This window comes from Pelodiscus sinensis, unplaced genomic scaffold (assembly GCF_049634645.1).
Source record: "Pelodiscus sinensis isolate JC-2024 unplaced genomic scaffold, ASM4963464v1 ctg192, whole genome shotgun sequence".
Taxonomy (NCBI): Eukaryota; Metazoa; Chordata; order Testudines; family Trionychidae; genus Pelodiscus; species Pelodiscus sinensis.
In genome coordinates this window covers 1-22365 of record NW_027465990.1, presented here as the reverse complement: position 1 = coordinate 22365, position 22365 = coordinate 1, and the positions used below count along the sequence as shown (strand labels likewise).

The following is a 22365-nucleotide window of genomic DNA, read 5'->3' as shown; positions in this document are numbered from 1 at the left end:
GGGCCTCAGGGCCCAGGACGCCAGGCCCTCCGCCACTCTGCTAACGGGCCCAGGCACATGCCACCCGGGCGGGGATGGGGGCAGAGCTCCTGGCTGGGCCTCGAGCGCCTTCCTTCCTGGCTCCTCTGGGGCAGGGGCTGGATTTGGGCCCCGGGCGAGGCCCCTGCCCCGCAGCTCCCCACACAGCACCCAGCCTGCGGGGCGGGTTTGGGAAGGGTTTATTTGCTGAGGCGCGGTGCAGGCACAGCAAGGCACGAGGTGCCGGCGACGCAGACAGAACGGTTCCCACGCGCCCTGCCTGGCAAGGAGACTGCCCCCGGGCTCCCGCAGAGACCCGACCTGTGGCAAGCAGGCCCCGGCGAGGCACTCTGCGGGCCCCAGTCCCGGCTGCTGCCCCCCGCCCGGCACCGCTCTGCTGCCCGCTCCCCCCGCCCGGCAGCCCGGCGAGTGAAAGGGCAGCGGCAGCACACCCAGCCCCCAGCGCCGCCTGGCAGCACAGCAAGGAGGGGGAGGCCGAGACGGGCAAGGGGACCCCAGGGGGTGGCTCCTGGCTGGGGCTAGGCAGCACTCACAGCCAGGCTGTCTCTGGGCCGTGGGGCCCTGGCCCAAGGCACTGGGGCAGGCGAGAGCAACCAGACAGCCCCCTCGCTGCCCAGGGCCCGTCTGGGAGGAGCCCAGGGGACGCAGAACGAGGAAGGCCTTGCCCTGACCCCAGCGTCAGAAGGGGCAGGGAGATACCAGCTCCCTGCCAAGGCCCCGCCAGGGAGAGGCACTGGTCCTGCTGAGCTCGGGCGCTGCAGCAGCTTCAAGCTGCCTCCCTCCTGGGCCATGGGTGCCAAGGCCCTGGCAGATCGCCCCCTCCACTGCCCCACGCAGCCCAGCAACAAGGCTGGCCCCAGAGGCTGTGCCAGGGGGTCTGGATGGGCCCCTTCAGCACCACTGGCCCCAAGGCGGCGCAGCAGCTGGAGCCCTGGCTCTGGGGCATGGGCAGTGGGAGACCGTTCTGGAGCCGAGCAGGCAGGCAGGCTGTGCCAATGGGCCCTGCTCTCGGAGCATCCCATGGCCTGGCCAGGCTGGCACTGCAGCTCCTGCCCCACAGGCTCGTATGCCAGGCCGGCCAGCGGCTGAGGGGCGGAGTCCCGTGGTCACACCGGCAGGCTGTGTGCAGACTTGGAGGCACTTTGAGCCCTCTGGATCACGGCAGGGCACTTCTCCCGCCGCAGCAGCTTGTTGTTCTCAAAGAAGCCCTCACTGCGGGGCACCCCGTGGGAGCCGTCAGGGAAGGTCAGGAGACCTGGGGAAGGGAAGAGCAAGGAGTCACGGGGAAGGGAACTGAGGCAGGGGGAGAGCAGGGCAGCAGGGTCTGGGAGTGGGCCGGGGAATGGCACAGTAGGATATGGGAGTGGGCCGGGGGGGCTCTGGAAGCGGGGGGGGGGGGAGAGCGGGTCAGAGGGGGTCTGAGAGTGGGCTGGTAGGGCCTGGGAGTGGGGGGGGAATGGCCGGAGACTGTGCGGGAGAGCAGGGTGTGGAAGCGGGGCGGAGGGGTGGCAGGGTGTGGGAACGGGGCAGGGGGGCCGGGGCTGGGAGCGGGGTGGGCAGGGCCTGGGAGTGGGGGGGGAAGGGCTGGAGTCTGTGCGGGAGAGCAGGGTATGGAAGTGGGGTGGAGGGGTGGCAGGGTGTGGGAGCGGGGCAGGGGGGGCCGGGGCTGGGTCTGGGAGCGGGGTGGGGAGGTGGCAGGGTCTGGGAGCAGGGCGGAGGGGTGGCAGGGTCTGGGAGCGGGGCGGAGGGGTGGCAGGGACTGGGAGCGGCAGGGTCTGGGAGTGGGGCGGAGGGGTGGCAGGGTCTGGGAGCCGGGCGGAGGGGTGGCAGGGTCTGGGAGCGGCAGGGTCTGGGAGTGGGGCGGAGGGGTGGCAGGGTCTGGGAGCCGGGCGGAGGGGTGGCAGGGTCTGGGAGCGGCAGGGTCTGGGAGTGGGGCGGAGGGGTGGCAGGGTCTGGGAGCCGGGCGGAGGGGTGGCAGGGTCTGGGAGCGGCAGGGTCTGGGAGTGGGGCGGAGGGGTGGCAGGGTCTGGGAGCCGGGCGGAGGGGTGGCAGGGTCTGGGAGCGGCAGGGTCTGGGAGTGGGGCGGAGGGGTGGCAGGGTCTGGGAGCCGGGCGGAGGGGTGGCAGGGTCTGGGAGCGGCAGGGTCTGGGAGCCGGGCGGAGGGGTGGCAGGGTCTGGGAGCGGGGTAGGGGGTGGGCCGGGGCTGTGCGGGAGAGCGGGGCTGCCCGCCCGGCTCTGCCCAGACGACGGGTCCGGCTGGGCCGTGCTCCCGGGGCGGCCTGGGACTCACCGAAGCCGTCCACTCGGCCGCTCTTGAACTCGCCCTCGAAGGTCATGTTGTCGTAGCGCGTGAAGACCCCTACGCCGTTGAACTTGCCCTGCACAAACTCCCCCTCGTACCTGCGCAGACAGAGCCCCGGCCTCAGGCGCCTGCTCCCGTCGGCGGCCGCCCCGCTGCCGGGCTCCGAGGGGGGAAGGGTGCGTGGGAGCAGGCGGGGGAGGGCGGCCGGGGGCACGGGCACCACTCAGCTGCCCTCAGTCCTACGGAGAGGCGGGCGCCCCGGCTCGGGAGGCGCAGAGGCAGCGAGCGCCGCACCCACCTGGAGCCGTCGGAGAAGGTGAGGACTCCGCAGCCGTGGAACAGCCCGTTCTCAAAGTGACCCAGGTAGGTGCCGCCATCCGCAAACGTCAGCTGGCCAATGCCGTGCCTGCGGCCTAGGCAACGAGAGCAGCGTCACCAGCACCTGGCGTGGTGCCCACCCGGCCGGGCAGGGACAGGCACAGACTGCGGGGAACCCCAGGGCCATCCTGGCTCACACTGGCCTGGCTCTTCCCAGCCAGGACGCTGCACAGCTGGGGTGCGAGGGTCCCTCTCTCCAGCCAAAAGAACAGGACCCCGGCCTGGGGTGCTCTGCCAGCCTGCCGGGGCCCGGGGCAGGTAGGAGGGAGCCGCAGGGTCGGGGGAAGACGGCTCTGCACAGTCACAGCCCGGACTGGTGGGGCAGGAGGACTTTGTACCAGCTCCCCCTCAGGCCCATCCAGGCATGGAGCAGGCACACACAGGAGGGTGAAGGAAGAGGAGGGGAGCACGGGGGTCCCGGGAGGACCCTGCTGGGCGTGAGGCAGACGTCCCCAAGCACAGGCTGCAGCCTGCTTTCCCCACGCGCCCCAGAGCCACCCAGGCAGGGCCCATCTGCAAGAGGTGGAAAGTGGGAATGGGGGCAGAGGCCAGTCGGGACAGGGTGGGAGGGGGGCTTGTGCTGGACAGATGACCCAGCTCTCCACCGACAGGGACAGGGCTCCCTGGCAGCCGGTCTCTCAGGGTCACGCTGCTCTTTCCCGGGGTGATGGGCTGAGGCGAAGGCGTCAGGGAGCAGATGAGGGGACAGGGGAGGTGCTCTCTGGGGAGAGCCTGGCTTACTGGTTCTTTAAGGGCTTGGCACCAGGGGCCTGCGAGTGTAGGGTGGGACAGTCCAGCCCCGGGCACCTTACACCTGTGGGCCTGTCCCTGCCTGTGCACCGGCTCACCTTCCTTCCACTCCCCGCAGTACTCCTCCCCGCTGGAGTAGCTGAAGGAGCCCTTGGTCAAGGTCATGGTGCCAGCTCCAGGGAGGGTGAGACAGCACCTGCAAGGGAGGGCAGGTGAGACCCCCAGCAGGCTGGGGCTGAGAACGCACGTGGCTGGCTGAGGCTGCCGAGCTCTGGCCAGCCCCCTGCTCCAGCGCCTGCCCCCAGCCAGGCTGCATTCTGTGTGTCACTGTCCCAAAGCGCCCCATCTCCGGCTCCCCCCGCCATGCCAAGGCCTAGCACCCGCCGCCACTTCCCCATCCCTTTGGAGCTGACCCCAGCGCCTCTCTGAGCCTGGCACTAGGGCCCCGCCAGCAGGGCTGCCCCACGGCACAGCCCCTGCCGGTGGGTGACACTGCACCACCCCATCCATACTGCAGCCAGGCCAGAGGGGACGAGCCCTGGGACTGCCTGGGCTCGGAGCAGACAGGGAACCCGGCAGGGGGGCTGATGGGGCATCTGCCCTGCACTGGCCTTTTAAGGGTTAAAGCTCAGAGCAGAGACAGCCAATCAGGGCCCAGCTGGGCCTGTATAAATACGGGCTCCTGGCAGAGGAACAGAGACTCTTGGTCTGGCTGGGGAGCAGGAGGGACCTGGCTGCCAGAGGAGCTGGAGGCTGCCTGAGCAGGGGCACGGTAGCAGGCCCACCCCCTAGCCAATGCTGAGTGGCCATGGGTTGCCCTGAGACAGGGGCTAGCTGATGCTTGGCCGTGGGTCACAAAGGCAAGGGGGGTACAGGAGACTGGGGGTTCCCTGGGAGGGGAGGACCCCAGAGGGCAGGGGCACTGACCTAGGACAGTATGGGGGAAAGGGAAGGGACACGGGGTTGAAGGGAAATATGACCTGCCAGAGGCTGGGATAGCACCCAGCAGGGGGCGCTCTGAGGTAGAAGTGCAGATTTCTGAGTGACCCGCTGGAGGTGCTGTGTGTGTGTGTGTGGGGGGGGGGGGGGGGTGGGGAGGTTGCACGGTTGATCCCTGTGACTATCTGGGCCCTGAGCAGACAATAAACCCGGGAGGGGGTGGGGGGAGCCCTGAGCCTGTCCAGGCCCTGAGCAGACAGAGAACCGGGGTGGGGGGGGGGAGAGCCCTGTGCTCAAATACTGGACTGTCCGGTTCAAAACTGGACACCTGGCAACCTTATTTCTGCTGAATCTTGTTAAAAGCCAGTAACAGGAGACTGCTGCTTGGCTCCTTCCCCAGACAGTCCTGAGCTGCACGGGAGGGAACTCGCAGCCCCTTCCATAGCGCCGGAGCTACCTGCACTAGCCTGAGATGCCACAGGACTGCCCGCTGTCTGTTAAGCTCCAGACCACAGAACCCACCCCTGGGAGCCGGCTCGTGCCAAGCTACCAGCGGATCAGTTCTCCAGCCTTACCCCAGACTCCTCCCGCCCCTGGGGAGAATCTCACCGGCTCAGAGGTCGGCAGCTAACCCGGGGGTATCTCAAAGGCCGGGGGGGGGGGGGGCGGATGCTGGAGAGGAGACTAACAGCTGGGCAGACACCTGCCAGGAAAGGTGCACTTGACTAGGAGCTGGGCAGCACGGGGTTAGCAGCCAGGGCCTGGCACTGGGGGGGAGGCTGCGGGGGCTCAGCCCTTGCATCACAGATTGCATTTGCCACTTTGACTCTGTGCGTCATGGGACAGGGCTAACCGTGGCCACGCCAGGGCTATGGCAGGTCACTTAACCCTCTGGACCTGGTTGTGGGAGATGGCTGGAGGCAGCGGCAGGCTGAGGGAGAGCACTCCCTGGATTCACTAGCTCCTGGCAGGCTCAGGGCCCAGTCACCCCCTGGCTGTCCCTGAGCCTCTCTCAGCAAGGGGGTATCTTAGGCTGCTGCTGGGGCTCCCGCCCAGACTGCCTGCAGGAGGAGGGGAGGGCTTGCTCAGGCCTTGGGCAGGAGGGCACAGACTATGGCTCCCATCCTGGGCGGAGCCATTCTGGGATCAGAGCAGACTCTGGGAAATGCTTGAGGCCCACACCGGAGCCCCTCAGGTAGCAGTGGCCAGGCTGGGTGGCCCACAGGCGCTGGCACCTGCAGCTGGTCGAGTCACTGATGCCTGTGCCCTTGGTCTCATCAGCCCACAGATAGACACACATCAAGCCCAAGAGGGCCACACTTGGAGGGCCAGGATCGCTGCTTAGCCAGAGCTCTGGGCTCTGCTCCCTCCAGGCTGAGGGTCAAAGCCGCCTCCCAGCTCTAGCTCAAAGTGCTCTGCAGGGGCAAGGGCAGGCATCGGGTGGGTCCTGACACTGTCCCCTAGACAACCCAGCTCGGCAGTGGCTCCCCCGTGCCTGTCTCACCGAACCACAATTCCAGGACACAGGAAGTGCCACTAGCCCTCTAGTCCAACACAGCCCTGGAGCCCGCGAGCAAGAGCCATGCTCGGCCTGTAAAGGCCCCAGGGAAAGCTGGGGCTGCAGCGCAGCACAGCGCCAGCCTGGCATGCGGCTCCCACGAGCCATGCTGCCCCGAACATGCTGCCCCTGCAGGCCTGATGGCGCACGTCAAAAGGCCACTTGGCTTCCTGAAGAGGGAATGTGCCAGCGTCCAAGTGGGGGACTGTCTGGGTTTTCCAAGGGTTTGCCTGCAGAGGGGGTGGCTGCAGAGAGAGGAGCCTGTGACCTGCCCCGCTGGTCCCAGCCAGGGGAAACAGGAGAGGGGAGAAGAGGGGTCCAGGTGACCCTGGTTATCTGGCCAGCAGACAAAGGCCAGGGGAGAAGCTGCGGGAGAGGGATACTGGAGGCTCGGTTGGGAGGAGGGGGCTCGTGGACTGGGCAGGGGGAGCAGGCAGAGCCCCCCTGTCGTGCTTGAGAGCCTAGGCCCTGAGAGTCCCTAGGATGGGTTCAACGTGGGGACATGCGGAGAACCCAAGTGGTAGGTATCACACAAGTTCAGAGAATCCAAGTCCAGTCCCCTGCCTTCATGGCAGGACGGACCCAGCAGCATCGTGGTCCAAAGCTGGGGGAGAGGAAGTCATGGAGGAGAGAACCTGAGCTGCCCGGATTGTCCTGCTTCCCACAGGGAGGGGCCTGCCTCTCTAGCAGCAATTCCATCAAGTGCTGCGCTGCAGCCCCAGCTTTCCCTGGGGCCTTTACAGGCCGGGCATGGCTCTTGCTCGCGGGGTGTGATGGCAGGTCAAAAAGCTGCTCTGTGGCATGTAGCTTTCATTGTGTGTGTGGCAGCCACTGTCTAATGCCGGGGTGGGAAATCTAAGGCCCAGGGGCCAGATGTGGCCCCTGAGGCTCAGGGCTCCCCATCCAACTATTGGGGAGCCCACGGTGGCTCTCCAGCTCTTCCTCCATTCCCCCCCCCCCACGGCGCTGGAGCACATTAAATCTACTAGCCTCCACCCCCCTAGGCTCTGGTGTATGAGGGGCACGTGGGGAGTGTCTGGTCTTTCTCCTCAGGCAGAGGCCATGTCAGTGAAGTCTTGTGGGTTTTGTTTTTGTTTCTCACCTGTGTGCAGCCCCTGATTTTTCTGTGGGTCAGTGGCCCCCAACCCCAAAAAAGTTCTCCAGCCCTGGTCTAATGGGCGCACCAGTCCTTCCAGGGCAACCCACTCCCTCCACCTGCTACAACTGACCTCAGAGACACTCCCTGCTGTGGTACACAAGAGGGACAGTGGCACAAGAACTCGGCCAGCAATGCAGACCAAGCAGCCCCTGCTCCCCCTCAGAACCTGCCCCACAGCAGCCAGTGACTCCAGCACTGAGTGGAGCTAGGTAGCAGCAGCCACCGCCATGGGAACCAACCCCAAGATGCCCCTGCCGGGACAGTCCAGAGAGGAGCAAATTAATGCACCCCATGAGCATCTGGGAAAGGGTCACTCAGGTGAACCCCACATAAATTACCCCCTGCACCTCACACTCCAGTACCCCAACCCTCCTCCACCCCCCGACTCCCCACTCCTGTACCCCACCTTTCCTCCCCTGACCCCCCACTCCAGTACCACACCCCTCCTCCACCCCCCTGACCCCCACTCCTGTACCCCACCCCCTGACCCCCCCACTCCTGTACCCCACCCCTCCTCCACCCCCCTGACCCCCCCACTCCTGTACCCCACCCCTCCTCCACCCCCACTCCTGTACCCCACCCCTCCTCCACCCCCCGACCTCCCACTCCTGTACCCCACCTTTCCTCCGCTGACCCCCCCACTCCTGTACCCCACCCCTCCTCCACCCCCACTCCTATACCCCACCCCTCCTCCACCTCCCTGACCCCCCCACTCCTGTACCCCAACCCTCCTCCACCCCCCGACTCCCCACTCCTGTACCCCACCTTTCCTCCCCTGACCCCCCACTCCAGTACCACACCCCTCCTCCACCCCCCTGACCCCCACTCCTGTACCCCACCCCCTGACCCCCCCACTCCTGTACCCCACCCCTCCTCCACCCCCCTGACCCCCCCACTCCTGTACCCCACCCCTCCTCCACCCCCACTCCTGTACCCCACCCCTCCTCCACCCCCCTGACCTCCCACTCCTGTACCCCACCTTTCCTCCCCTGACCCCCCCACTCCTGTACCCCACCCCTCCTCCACCCCCACTCCTATACCCCACCCCTCCTCCACCTCCCTGACCCCCCCACTCCTGTACCCCACCCCCCTCCACCCCCTGGGCCCCCCACACCTGTACCCCACCCCCCTCCACCCCCTGGGCCCCCCACTCCTGTACCCCACCCCCCTCCACCCCCTGGGCCCCCCACACCTGTACCCCACCCCCCTCCACGCCCCTGGGCCCCCCACTCCTGTACCCCACCCCCCTCCACCTCCCTGGGCCCCCCACCCCCGAGCCCCCCGCCCCATACACCGGGCCCCTCACCGGGACTCGCGCTCCCCCGCGGGGGCCCCGTCTCCATGGACAGCCGCCGGCGCGCTGAGGGCCCGGCTGCCCCTTCCCCGCCCCGCCCAGCTGGGCAGCGACACCAGACTGCATCCCCACGTGTCATTGGCTGTTACCATGACAACCCGTAGCAACACGGCTTCCCATTGGCCAGTGTCGCAGGGCCTGTCACCGGCTGCTCTCTTTATGCGGGACAAAGCTTCTACCCAGGAAGCGTCATCGCTGGGCGCGGCAGAGACCGCCCCCGACCGCCATGTTTTTGCGGGGCGCTCCGCGTTATTCCGGGGCGGCCATGTTTGTGCGGGGCAGCGGCCGCACTGCTGTCGTAGCTCTTTGCGCACCGCCCCATCCTCCCCTCCGTCTCGCGCCTGTGACGTGTCCCCGCTGCTGCCACCTATTGGCCCACCCCGGACTGCCCTCAGCCCCGCCCAGGCGCCTGCTCACAGCCCGCCCCCAGCCAGAGCTCTGACGCGCCGGCATAGTGGGCCTCGCGACTGGTGTGGGGGCGTGGCCAAAGCGGGCAGGGGGAGGAGTTACAGGAAGATCTGTGGCAAGCTCCCCCCCTTAGTGCTCTGACTGGTTCTGGGGGCGTGGCTAGAGCACTCAGCAGTGGGTGTGGTTAGCACTGTGAGTAATTCTTGGAGGGGCGTGGCTAGAGCGATGAGCGGGAGGAGCTAAAGGAAGGGTGAGACCAGAGCTCTTGTCGGGGAGGGGCGTGGCCAGGTCACTCATTGGGCGGGGCCGGGTAGGGGGCGGGTGGGGGCGTGGCCAGAGCGCTCGGGGCGGAAGGCGGGGGCGGGGCCAGCGCTCGGGGCGGAAGGCGGGGGCGGGGCCAGCGCGCTCGAGGCGGAAGGCGGGGGCGGGGCCAGCGCTCGGGGCGGAAGGGGGGCGGGGCCAGCGCGCTCGGGGGCGGAGCGGAAGGCGGGGGCGGGGCCAGCGCGGTCGGGGCGGAAGGCGGGGGCGGGGCCAGAGCGCTCGGGGCGGAAGGGGCGGGGCCAGCGCTCGGGGCGGAAGGCGGGGGCGGGGCCAGCGCTCGGGGCGGAAGGCGGGGGCGGGGCCAGCGCGCTCGGGGCGGAAGGCGGGGGCGTGGCCAGAGCGCTCGGGGCGGAAGGGGGCGGGGCCAGCGCTCTCGGGGGCGGGGCGGAAGGCGGGGGCGGAGCCAGTGCGCCGAGTGCCGGCCCGGTGGCGGGGCGGGGCCGGGCGGTCAGCTGACGGGCCGCAGAGCCGGGCGGCCATGGACGAGAGCAGCCCGCTGGTGTCCCCGCAGCGGGCCCCGGCCGCCGCCTACGGGCTGCCCGCGGGCCCGGGCGCTGCGGTGCGCGCCGCCCCCTCCCCGCCCGGCTCCCCGCGCGCCCGGGACCGCGAGCGGCAGCCGCTGCTGGAGCGGGGCGCGGGCCGGGGCGCGGGGGCGGCGCAGGCGGCGGCGCAGGCCCAGCGCGAGCGCAACGACTTCCCCGAGGACCCCGAGTTCGCCGAGGTGGTGCGGCTGGCGGAGGCGGCGAGCGAGCGCGGCATCTTCCCCGAGCGCATCTCCCAGGGCTCCAGCGGCAGCTACTTCGTCAAGGACCCGCAGGGGGTGAGCGGCGCCCCGGGGGGGGGGGGAGCTGCGGGCCCGGGGCTGCCCGGGGGGGGGGGGCTGCGGGCCCGGGGCTGCCCGGGGGGGGGGGCTGCGGGCCCGGGAGGGGGGGGGCTGCGGGCCCGGGGCTGCCCGGGGGGGGGGGGGGCTGCGGGCCCGGGAGGGGGGGGGCTGCGGGCCCGGGGCTGCCCGGGGGGGGGGGGGGGCTGCGGGCCCGGGGCTGCCCGGGGGGGGGGGGGCTGCGGGCCCGGGGCTGCCCGGGGGCCGTGCCTGGCTGACCCCCGGCCCCGTCTGGGAGCGAGTGGCACCCTGAGTGTGCTGGTAAGCTGCTTCCCCGGCTCTGGGCCTGGTGCAGGCCAGGGCTGCGGGTGGGGTGCCCGGGGAGAGGGGCTCTGGCTGGGGTGAGCCTCCCGCTGGCATGTGTCAGAGCTATGGGCGTCCGGGGTGTTGGCTGTGCACAGGGCGGCAGGTCCCGTCTCCCTGGGAAGGCTGTGAGTGCAGGAGATGGGCGTCCTTGCGTAAGGTGCCGGCTGCAGGTCGGTGCCTGGACTGCTCTGGGGAGCCCCCGAGGCCAGCAGCTGGCCTGCCAAGACCTGCTGGACTGGCCACAGTTCAGCCCTGTAGCAGGCAGTGGCTGGAGGGTGTTGCCATTACCCTGGTTGGGACGGAGCAGCCCGGTGCGCTGCCCCATCCATGCAGTGCCCGGGCTCACCGGAAGGGTTAGCCGATGGATTGAACAGGATTTTACACCCCTAGAGCCCGAGCGGCGGGTGCAGCCTACCCAGGTGTGACTGGGCGGTGCTGTCGCCCGCGGACAGGCCTAGCGGAGGTGCCAGTGGATGGGCGTCTGGCGCTGCACACAGCTGGGGTCTGTGCTGGGAGTGTGGGGTTTGCTAGAGTCGGGGGGGCAGTGACTCGGCTCAGCTCTGCCTGGCTCCCAGGCTCTGCAAGCGCATGGTCCTTGCCTGGTCCCCACGCGCCCGTTGGCCTGGGCCTGCGTCCCAGCTAGGGATGGGAGCGGGTATCTCCCTAATCGCTTCTTCATAGAACCGTTATCAGCTACACGAGTAGTGGGAAGGGAGGGCGCTCGGGCCGGGTTCCAGCTGCTGCAGAGGCACAGCGGGGGGTGGTCCTGGCTCACGCCAGCTCCAGCAGCCCCTGTCCGTGGGGGTCCCGGTGGGGAGCTGTGACCCCCTCCCCGCAGACAGGGGTTGATAGAGGCAGCAGCGTGGGGGGGGAGCAGGTGGCCCCATGGAGATGGTGCTGGGAGGAACCAGGTTTTAAGCCTGCCCCCCCCCCGCTGCCTCTGATCCGGTTCAGCAAGGGGGGTGCAATGCGAGTCGCTGCGTCGTCCCTCGGGTTACCCGCTGGCTGATGGTTCGCTTACATCCCTAGTCCAGCTGCTGCCCCCCTCCCCCGGCCCTGCTGGACACCCCGCCCCCTGCCTGCGCCGGGCCACGGGGTGAGCAGAGCCAGGCGGGTCCTTGTGGAGCTGCATTCTCCACGGCGCTGGGCGCGGGCCGTGTGCCTGCCTTGTGACTCCCTGCTAACCCGATTAGCCTCGCTGCTGCTCAGGGGCTGGCTCTGGTAGTGCTGGGTCCACCCCAGCACGGGCCAGCTGGGATTCTGGCTACTGGGTCTGGCACCAGCAGGGTCCTGGTGCGTGGGTGGCCCTGCCCCTGGCGGAGGGGAGGCAGCAGAACCAGCAGGCGACGTCCGGCCAACCTGGTTCTCGGCAGAAGGGAGCTGTGGGTGGAAGGGGTAGGGGCCAGGGATGGGGTTTCTCTTGGCATGGTAGCCTGCCCACCTCCGCCCAGGGAGCTCCCTTAGCCTCCGCCTCTGGGGGCGGTGGGCTGGGATGTGGTGCAGGAGACGGCAGAGGCCACTGCCCCCGGGCCGAGTAGCTGTGAGACGTGTGCGGTGTGGGGCCGGTGGGTCCTGGTTCTTTAGCCCCCTTTGCCCGCTGGGGGAATCTGTCCTCCTTGCTGCTTTCCTGGCTCCCCACGCACTTGGCGAACAAGGTCCCTGGGACAGGTGGGACCTCCCTGGGCTGCTGGGGCCCCAGGGGGGCTGCCGTTGTGGGCAGCAGCCGGCAGGAGAAGTGGGGCATTCGACTGCCCTCAGAGCAGGGGGCTGGGATTGTTCCCTCCAATGTTTTGCATCTGAGCGGGATACATTTTGTTCTGTGCACCGAGGCGCGTGTGGCCGTGCACCACCAGCAGTAACACAGGCTGCCGGCTGGGGGCGCTCTGCTCAGCAGCTGGTCGGCGCCTGAGTCTCCTGGGTGAACGCTGGGTTCCACGCATGTGGGCTCCTCTACTGGGTGCTGGTGGGCTCTGGCTCATCCTGCCGCTGGGCAGCCCTCCCCTCCCAGAGCTGCTGCCCAGGCGCGGCGGGGCTGGCTGAGCTGTGGATCAGCTGGGGGAGGCTCAAACTCCCTGGTACCCGAGTCTGGGTCTGCGTGTACCAGGCCAGGAGATGGCGGGCGGGAGGGAGGGGCTGGCGGGGGCTAGGAGGGGCTGGGCTGGCGATGGCTCTGGGCGGGCTGGCGGGGGCTAGGAGGGGCTGGGCTGGCGACGGCTCTGGGCGGGCTGGCGGGTGCTAGGAGGGGCTGGGCGGGCTGGCGACAGCTCTGGGCGGGCTGGCGGGGGCTAGGAGGGGCTGGGCGGGCTGGCGATGGCTCTGGGCGGGCTGGCGGGGGCTAGGAGGGGCTGGGCGGGCTGGCGGCGGCTCTGGGCGGGCTGGCGGGGGCTAGGAGGGGCTGGGCGGGCTGGCGGCGGCGCTGGGCGGGCTGGCGGGGGCTAGGAGGGGCTGGGCAGGCTGGCGGGGGCTAGGAGGGGCTGGGCGGGCTGGCGGCGGCACTGGGCGGGCTGGCGGGGGCTAGGAGGGGCTGGGCGGGCTGGCGGCGGCGCTGGGCGGGCTGGCGGGGGCTAGGAGGAGCTGGGCGGGCTGGCGGCGGCGCTGGGCGGGCTGGCGGGGGCTAGGAGGAGCTGGGCGGGCTGGCGGGGGCTAGGAGGAGCTGGGCGGGCTGGCGGCGGCTCTGGGCGGGCTGGTGGGGGCTAGGAGGAGCTGGGCGGGCTGGCGGCGGCGTTGGGCTGGCTGGTGGGGGCTAGGAGGGGCTGGGCGGGCTGGTGGCGGCGTTGGGCTGGCTGGCGGGGGCTAGGAGGGGCTGGGCGGGCTGGCGGCGGCGTTGGGCTGGCTGGCGGGGGCTAGGAGGGCCTGGGCGGGCTGGCGGCGGCGTTGGGCTGGCTGGTGGGGGCTAGGAGGGGCTGGGCGGGCTGGTGGCGGCGTTGGGCTGGCTGGCGGGGGCTAGGAGGGGCTGGGCGGGCTGGCGGCGGCGTTGGGCTGGCTGGCGGGGGCTAGGAGGGGCTGGGCGGGCTGGCGGCGGCGCTGGGCGGGCTGGCGGGGGCTAGGAGGGGCTGGGCGGGCTGGCGGCGGCGCTGGGCGGGCTGGCGGGTGCTAGGAGGGGCTGGGCGGGCTGGCGGGTGCTAGGAGGGGCTGGGCGGGCTGGCGGCGGCGCTGGGCGGGCTGGCGGGGGCTAGGAGGGGCTGGGCGGGCTGGCGGCGGCGCTGGGCGGGCTGGCGGGTGTTAGGAGGGGCTGGGCGGGCTGGCGGGTGCTAGGAGGGGCTGGGCGGGCTGGCGGCGGTGCTGGGCGGGCTGGCGGGTGCTAGGAGGGGCTGGGCGGGCTGGCGGCGGCGCTGGGCGGGCTGGCGGGTGCTAGGAGGGGCTGGCGGGGGCTAGGAGGGGCTGGGCGGGCTGGCGGCGGCTCTGGGCGGGCTGGCGGGGGCTAGGAGGGGCTGCCTGGCCCAGCCCCCGCCAACTGCCCCCGTCCGCAGAGGATCATCGGCGTGTTCAAGCCCAAGAACGAGGAGCCCTACGGGCAGCTGAACCCCAAGTGGACCAAGTGGCTGCAGAAGCTTTGCTGCCCGTGCTGCTTCGGCAGGGACTGCCTGGTGCTCAACCAGGGCTACCTCTCCGAGGCCGGCGCCAGCCTGGTGGACCAGAAGCTGGAGCTCAACATTGTCCCCCGCACCAAGGTGAGTGGCTGGCGGCTGCTCTGCCCCGCCCCCATGCCATGTGACCGCCCCCTCTCCAGGGGGCGGGGCCAGGACAACTCTGCCCTTCCCCCACCGAGGCGAGCCAGGGACCCCCGTGTCTGGGGACGCGGCCCCAGGTCTCCGATCTCCCGGCTCTTGGCTGTCACGGGGTTGTGCTCTCCGTGCTCCATGGCAGGAAGTGGGGGGGGGGGGGCTGAGCTGGGGGTCCCCGACCTGCTGCAGTTGCCCCCTGTGACGGCGCGTCGGGGAGCCTCCACCCTGCACCCCCGGCCGCAGCCGGATGTGACTCCGCCAGCCCGTAGAGTAAACTTGGGTTTATTGCTTCTCCGAGGCAGCGCAGCGCAGGCCCGACATGGGCCTAGGCCCGGCCGACAGCCCTGGTTCCCTGGGGGGTCACAGGCCCCTGAGCCCCCTGTACTGGACTTCGACTGCCCAGCTCCCAGCCCTGCCCCCAGCCAGGTGTCCGTCTCCGTCTCCCCCCGGGAAGAGCCTTGTTACCCGCCCAGGCTGGGACTGGGTGTCTGGGCCCATCCACGTGGGTGAGTCGGTGGGGATCAGACAGCGCAGCCGGGTGGGGACACCGGGTTACAGAGCAGACAGCCCCCCGCCACACCCCCACTAGTCCCTGAGGCTCTGGCCCCTTCCTCCTGTGGAATTTGGAGGCACGTGCTCCCCTAGGGCCCCAGGTCTCACCCTGCCGGGGCCAGCTGCTCTCAGCCTGTGCGCTCCCCCAGGTGGTGTACCTGGCCAGCGAGACCTTCAACTACAGCGCCATTGACCGGGTGAAGTCCCGAGGGAAGAGGCTGGCCCTGGAGAAGGTGCCCAAGGTCGGGCAACGGTTCAACCGCATCGGCCTGCCGCTAAAGGTAGGGGCTGTCGGGGACCCCCGGGGCTGCCCCTGGCCACAGTCCCCTGACCAGCCTCTCCCTGCCGCAGGTGGGCTCCTTCCAGCTCTTCGTGGAGGGCTACAAGGACGCGGACTACTGGCTGCGGCGCTTCGAGGCAGAGCCGCTCCCCGAGAACACCAACCGGCAGCTGCTGCTGCAGTTTGAGCGCCTGGTGGTGCTGGACTACATCATCCGCAACACGGGTGGGCAGGGCCGCGCCGGGCTGACGGGGGCCCTTGGGCAGGGGGTCAGGCCTGGCTCGGGCTGGTCCGGGCGATGCCACGGGGCCGGGTGGGGCTGGAGGGGAAGAGACTCCAGATTGGCGAGCCCCAGACTCGGCTCGGGGGGTGTTTGGTGCCTGGCGTGGGCTGGGGCAGTCCCCTTGCCAGCTGTCCCGGGCCGTGTGCAGGCCCAGGGGGTGGTGGCCGCTGATCTCCAGGGGTAGGTGGCTCGGGACCCAGGGTTCCCTAGTGTGGTTGGGAACCGTGACTCCCACCCCGAGCAGGGGCTTGGCGGCTCCTCCCCAGGCAGGCCCGGGTCCCGTGATGCGGCTGGTTCTGCTCCCCACAGATCGCGGCAACGACAACTGGCTGATCAAGTACGACTGCCCCCTGGACAGCACGAGCGTGCGGGTGAGCGAGGGGCTGGGCGTCGCTTGCCTGGCGGGGCGCTGAATGCGCTGGGGTTCCGGCTCTCTCCAGGGGTGGGGAGTTCCACAGCTCCAGCCCCAGGACGATTCTTGCCCACGCTTGCGGCCTGTGGCTCTCTGGAGGGACGAGCCAGGGCTCGTTCTGTTGGGCGTCGGCTTCCGGATGCAGCTGCGGAGCGGGGCCCGCTGGGGCCGGTGCTGCTAGACAGACCCGAGGTCCCTGCGACTGCAGTGTGATGTATGGCTCAAGCCGTGGCCCTCCGAGGCCCCACGGGGTGGGTTGGCCCGGGCCCGGGCACCGGCAGCCCTAGCCGGTTCATGGCACTCTAGACGGGGGCGCTGGGAGCCAGACGAGACGCCCACAACGGTCCCACCGGAGCTGCAGCAGGCGGGGCCAGGCCTGCCCTGCAGTAACTCCTCGGGCGGAGCTCAGAAAGCCGCCCCCTGCTGTCGTGCTGGCCTGGCAGGCGGGGCCGCTCGCCCCGGGCCATGGGGCCGGCAGTGATTGTCACAGCCTGGCAGCGGGCGGGTGAGGGGCTGGGGTCTGGGGCCGGCAGTGATTGTCACAGCCTGGCAGCGGGCGGGTGAGGGGCTGGGGCCTGGGGCCGGCAGTGATTGTCACAGCCTGGCAGCGGGCGGGTGAGGGGCTGGGGCCTGGGGCCGGCAGTGATTGTCACAGCCTGGCAGCGGGCGGGTGAGGGGCTGGGGCCTGGGGCCGGCAGTGATTGTCACAGCCTGGCAGCGGGCGGGTGAGGGGCTGGGGTCTGGGGCCGGCAGTGATTGTCACAGCCTGGCAGCGGGCGGGTGAGGGGCTGGGGTCTGGGGCCGGCAGTGATTGTCACAGCCTGGCAGCGGGCAGGTGAGGGGCTGGGGCCTGGGGCCGGCAGTGATTGTCACAGCCTGGCAGCGGGCAGGTGAGGGGCTGGGGCCTGGGGCCGGCAGTGATTGTCACAGCCTGGCAGCGGGCGGGTGAGGGGCTGGGGCCTGGGGCCGGCAGTGATTGTCACAGCCTGGCAGCGGGCGGGTGAGGGGCTGGGGCCTGGGGCCGGCAGTGATTGTCACAGCCTGGCAGCGGGCGGGTGAGGGGCTGGGGCCTGGGGCCGGCAGTGATTGTCACAGCCTGGCAGCGGGCGGGTGAGGGGCTGGGGCCTGGGGCCGGCAGTGATTGTCACAGCCTGGCAGCGGGCGGGTGAGGGGCTGGGGCCTGGGGCCGGCAGTGATTGTCACAGCCTGGCAGCGGGCGGGTGAGGGGCTGGGGCCTGGGGCCGGCAGTGATTGTCACAGCCTGGCAGCGGGCGGGTGAGGGGCTGGGGCCATGGGGCCGGCAGTGATTGTCACAGCCTGGCAGCGGGCGGGTGAGGGGCTGGGGCCTGGGGCCGGCAGTGATTGTCACAGCCTGGCAGCGGGCAGGTGAGGGGCTGGGGTCTGGGGCCGGCAGTGATTGTCACAGCCTGGCAGCGGGTGGGTGAGGGGCTGGGGCCTGGGGCCGGCAGTGATTGTCACAGCCTGGCAGCGGGCGGGTGAGGGGCTGGGGCCTGGGGCCGGCAGTGATTGTCACAGCCTGGCAGCGGGCGGGTGAGGGGCTGGGGCCTGGGGTGGGCAGTGATTGTCACAGCCTGGCAGCGGGCAGGTGAGGGGCTGGGGCCTGGGGCCGGCAGTGATTGTCACAGCCTGGCAGCGGGCGGGTGAGGGGCTGGGGTCTGGGGCCGGCAGTGATTGTCACAGCCTGGCAGCGGGCGGGTGAGGGGCTGGGGCCTGGGGCCGGCAGTGATTGTCACAGCCTGGCAGCGGGCGGGTGAGGGGCTGGGGCCTGGGGCCGGCAGTGATTGTCACAGCCTGGCAGCGGGCAGGTGAGGGGCTGGGGCCTGGGGCCGGCAGTGATTGTCACAGCCTGGCAGCGGGCGGGTGAGGGGCTGGGGTCTGGGGCCGGCAGTGATTGTCACAGCCTGGCAGCGGGCGGGTGAGGGGCTGGGGCCTGGGGCCGGCAGTGATTGTCACAGCCTGGCAGCGGGCGGGTGAGGGGCTGGGGCCTGGGGCCGGCAGTGATTGTCACAGCCTGGCAGCGGGTGGGTGAGGGGCTGGGGCCTGGGGCCGGCAGTGATTGTCACAGCCTGGCAGCGGGCGGGTGAGGGGCTGGGGCCTGGGGCCGGCAGTGATTGTCACAGCCTGGCAGCGGGCGGGTGAGGGGCTGGGGCCTGGGGCCGGCAGTGATTGTCACAGCCTGGCAGCGGGCGGGTGAGGGGCTGGGGTCTGGGGCCGGCAGTGATTGTCACAGCCTGGCAGCGGGCGGGTGAGGGGCTGGGGTCTGGGGCCGGCAGTGATTGTCACAGCCTGGCAGCGGGCGGGTGAGGGGCTGGGGCCTGGGGCCGGCAGTGATTGTCACAGCCTGGCAGCGGGCAGGTGAGGGGCTGGGGCCTGGGGCCGGCAGTGATTGTCACAGCCTGGCAGCGGGCGGGTGAGGGGCTGGGGCCTGGGGCCGGCAGTGATTGTCACAGCCTGGCAGCGGGCGGGTGAGGGGCTGGGGCCTGGGGCCGGCAGTGATTGTCACAGCCTGGCAGCGGGCGGGTGAGGGGCTGGGGCCTGGGGCCGGCAGTGATTGTCACAGCCTGGCAGCGGGCGGGTGAGGGGCTGGGGCCTGGGGCCGGCAGTGATTGTCACAGCCTGGCAGCGGGCGGGTGAGGGGCTGGGGCCTGGGGCCGGCAGTGATTGTCACAGCCTGGCAGCGGGCGGGTGAGGGGCTGGGGTCTGGGGCCGGCAGTGATTGTCACAGCCTGGCAGCGGGCAGGTGAGGGGCTGGGGCCTGGGGCCGGCAGTGATTGTCACAGCCTGGCAGCGGGCGGGTGAGGGGCTGGGGTCTGGGGCCGGCAGTGATTGTCACAGCCTGGCAGCGGGCAGGTGAGGGGCTGGGGCCTGGGGCCGGCAGTGATTGTCACAGCCTGGCAGCGGGCGGGTGAGGGGCTGGGGTCTGGGGCCGGCAGTGATTGTCACAGCCTGGCAGCGGGTGGGTGAGGGGCTGGGGCCTGGGGCCGGCAGTGATTGTCACAGCCTGGCAGCGGGCGGGTGAGGGGCTGGGGCCTGGGGCCGGCAGTGATTGTCACAGCCTGGCAGCGGGCGGGTGAGGGGCTGGGGCCTGGGGCCGGCAGTGATTGTCACAGCCTGGCAGCGGGCGGGTGAGGGGCTGGGGTCTGGGGCCGGCAGTGATTGTCACAGCCTGGCAGCGGGCGGGTGAGGGGCTGGGGTCTGGGGCCGGCAGTGATTGTCACAGCCTGGCAGCGGGCGGGTGAGGGGCTGGGGCCTGGGGCCGGCAGTGATTGTCACAGCCTGGCAGCGGGCGGGTGAGGGGCTGGGGCCTGGGGCCGGCAGTGATTGTCACAGCCTGGCAGCGGGCGGGTGAGGGGCTGGGGCCTGGGGCCGGCAGTGATTGTCACAGCCTGGCAGCGGGCGGGTGAGGGGCTGGGGCCTGGGGCCGGCAGTGATTGTCACAGCCTGGCAGCGGGCGGGTGAGGGGCTGGGGTCTGGGGCCGGCAGTGATTGTCACAGCCTGGCAGCGGGCGGGTGAGGGGCTGGGGCCTGGGGCCGGCAGTGATTGTCACAGCCTGGCAGCGGGCGGGTGAGGGGCTGGGGCCTGGGGTGGGCAGCGGGTCAGACCAGACAATCACGATGGTCCCTTCTGGCCTCCACGTCTCTGAAAACTCTCAGGCCCGCAGCCCTGCTCGCCTGGAGCCAGCCCTGCAGGCAGCCCGGATGCAGCAGGGCCTGGCGGCTCCGCCCTCGTCCTCGCCAGGCGTCTTGGCCAGGCCCTGTCTCCTACCGCGCAGGCCTCTCGGGCAGCTCCTGGGCTGCATCCCAGAGAGCCGCTCGGCTCCCGCAGTGTGCCGGGCCTGGGCCCTCGGGACGGTGCTGGTCCCCCTGTGCCCGGGAAGGGTGGCTGTGGGTGGTGTCTGGCACGAGGGCCGAGGAGCTCGGAGGGGACGTGCCCGGGAGGGGGGGGGGTGTCTGGCACGAGGGCCGAGGAGCTCGGAGGGGACGTGCCCGGGGGGGGGGCGGGGTGTCTGGCACGAGGGCCGAGGAGCTCGGAGGGGACGTGCCCGGGAGGGGGGGGGGTGTCTGGCACGAGGGCCGAGGAGCTCGGAGGGGACGTGCCCGGGAGGGGGGGGGGGTGTCTGGCACGAGGGCCGAGGAGCTCGGAGGGGACGTGCCCGGGGGGGAGGGTCTGGCACGAGGGCCGAGGAGCTCGGAGGGGACGTGCCCGGGGGGGGGGCGGGGGGGTCTGGCACGAGGGCCGAGGAGCTCGGAGGGGACGTGCCCGGGGGGGGGGGGTGTCTGGCACGAGGGCCGAGGAGCTCGGAGGGGACGTGCCCGGGGGGGGGGGCGGGGGGGTCTGGCACGAGGGCCGAGGAGCTCGGAGGGGACGTGCCCGGGGGGGGGGTGTCTGGCACGAGGGCCGAGGAGCTCGGAGGGGACGTGCCCGGGGGCGGGGTGTCTGGCACGAGGGCCGAGGAGCTCGGAGGGGACGTGCCCGGGGGCGGGGGGGGTCTGGCACGAGGGCCGAGGAGCTCGGAGGGGACGTGCCCGGGGGGGGGTGTCTGGCACGAGGGCCGAGGAGCTCGGAGGGGACGTGCCCGGGGGCGGGGGGGTCTGGCACGAGGGCCGAGGAGCTCGGAGGGGACGTGCCCGGGGGGGGGCGGGGTGTCTGGCACGAGGGCCGAGGAGCTCGGAGGGGACGTGCCCGGGGGGGGGCGGGGTGTCTGGCACGAGGGCCGAGGAGCTCGGAGGGGACGTGCCCGGGGGGGAGGGTCTGGCACGAGGGCCGAGGAGCTCGGAGGGGACGTGCCCGGGAGGGGGGGGGGGTGTCTGGCACGAGGGCCGAGGAGCTCGGAGGGGACGTGCCCGGGAGGGGGGGGGGTCTGGCACGAGGGCCGAGGAGCTCGGAGGGGACGTGCCCGGGGGGGAGGGTCTGGCACGAGGGCCGAGGAGCTCGGAGGGGACGTGCCCGGGGGGGGGCGGGGTGTCTGGCACGAGGGCCGAGGAGCTCGGAGGGGACGTGCCCGGGGGGGGGCGGGGTGTCTGGCACGAGGGCCGAGGAGCTCGGAGGGGACGTGCCCGGGAGGGGGCGGGGTGTCTGGCACGAGGGCCGAGGAGCTCGGAGGGGACGTGCCCGGGGGCGGGGGGGTCTGGCACGAGGGCCGAGGAGCTCGGAGGGGACGTGCCCGGGGGCGGGGGGGTCTGGCACGAGGGCCGAGGAGCTCGGAGGGGACGTGCCCGGGGGGGGGCGGGGTGTCTGGCACGAGGGCCGAGGAGCTCGGAGGGGACGTGCCCGGGGGGGGGGTGTCTGGCACGAGGGCCGAGGAGCTCGGAGGGGACGTGCCCGGGGCAGGGACCGCACTGGCCTCTGGCTCCCCTGCTCCGTGACTCCTGCTGTTTCCCTTCAGGACTCTGAGTGGGTGGTGGTGAAGGAGCCCATCATCCAACTGGCAGCCATAGACAACGGCCTGGCCTTCCCCCTGAAGCACCCCGACTCCTGGAGAGCATGTAGGTCCCTCTGCTTGGGCAGCTCCGTGCCTCTGGCCAGGGCTGGGCCGGCTCCCCCTGCCCCCGGGTGGCATTTGCTGGCCTCAGGGCCAGGCCCTCACGCTGCAGGGGTGGCCCGTCTGCCCCGGGGCTGGCAGGTGGCTGCAGGAGGTGAGCTGTGTCCGGGGGAGGGGGGTGCCCAGCACCCCATCGGGGATCTGTGCTGGAGTCCCAGGTGGCTGCAGGAGGTGAGCTGTGTCCGGGGGAGGGGGGTGCTCACACCCCATCGGGGATCTGTGCTGGAGTCCCAGGTGGCTGCAGGAGGTGAGCTGTGTCTGGGGGAGGGGGGTGCCCAGCACCCCATCGGGGATCTGTGCTGGAGTCCCAGGTGGCTGCAGGAGGTGAGCTGTGTCCGGGGGAGGGGGGTGCTCAGCACCCCATCGGGGATCTGTGCTGGAGTCCCAGGTGGCTGCAGGAGGTGAGCTGTGTCCGGGGGAGGGGGGTGCCCAGCACCCCATCGGGGATCTGTGCTGGAGTCCCAGGTGGCTGCAGGAGGTGAGCTGTGTCTGGGGGAGGGGGGTGCCCAGCACCCCATCGGGGATCTGTGCTGGAGTCCCAGGTGGCTGCAGGAGGTGAGCTGTGTCCGGGGGAGGGGGGTGCTCAGCACCCCATCGGGGATCTGTGCTGGAGTCCCAGGTGGCTGCAGGAGGTGAGCTGTGTCCGGGGGAGGGGGGTGCCCAGCACCCCATCGGGGATCTGTGCTGGAGTCCCAGGTGGCTGCAGGAGGTGAGCTGTGTCTGGGGGAGGGGGGTGCCCAGCACCCCATCGGGGATCTGTGCTGGAGTCCCAGGTGGCTGCAGGAGGTGAGCTGTGTCTGGGGGAGGGGGGTGCCCAGCACCCCATCGGGGATCTGTGCTGGAGTCCCAGGTGGCTGCAGGAGGTGAGCTGTGTCTGGGGGAGGGGGGTGCCCAGCACCCCATCGGGGATCTGTGCTGGAGTCCCAGGTGGCTGCAGGAGGTGAGCTGTGTCCGGGGGAGGGGGGTGCCCAGCACCCCATCGGGGATCTGTGCTGGAGTCCCAGGTGGCTGCAGGAGGTGAGCTGTGTCCGGGGGAGGGGGGTGCCCAGCACCCCATCGGGGATCTGTGCTGGAGTCCCAGGTGGCTGCAGGAGGTGAGCTGTGTCCGGGGGAGGGGGGTGCCCAGCACCCCATTGGGGATCTTGTGCTGGAGTC

The 22365-nt window shown here is 71.3% G+C and overlaps 2 protein-coding genes across 2 annotated transcripts; one reads left to right on the top strand and one right to left on the bottom strand.

Moving 5' to 3' along the window:
• Positions 1–201: 201 nt before the first annotated feature.
• Positions 202–8562, bottom strand: MORN4 (MORN repeat containing 4). Its single transcript, XM_075917764.1, has 5 exons — positions 8432–8562; positions 3568–3665; positions 2640–2754; positions 2330–2439; positions 202–1294 (listed from the first exon to the last, which is right to left on the bottom strand). Exons 2-5 carry the CDS (start codon positions 3632–3634, stop codon positions 1146–1148), a joined length of 441 nt encoding a protein of 146 aa, XP_075773879.1. The 5' UTR covers positions 3635–3665; positions 8432–8562; the 3' UTR covers positions 202–1145.
• Positions 8563–9338: 776 nt separating this feature from the next.
• On the top strand, positions 9339–22334 carry PI4K2A (phosphatidylinositol 4-kinase type 2 alpha). The gene is made up of 6 exons (XM_075917758.1): positions 9339–10028; positions 13865–14065; positions 14821–14952; positions 15023–15176; positions 15544–15605; positions 21055–22334. Exons 1-6 carry the CDS (start codon positions 9687–9689, stop codon positions 21613–21615), a joined length of 1452 nt encoding a protein of 483 aa, XP_075773873.1. The 5' UTR covers positions 9339–9686; the 3' UTR covers positions 21616–22334.
• Positions 22335–22365: the final 31 nt, after the last annotated feature.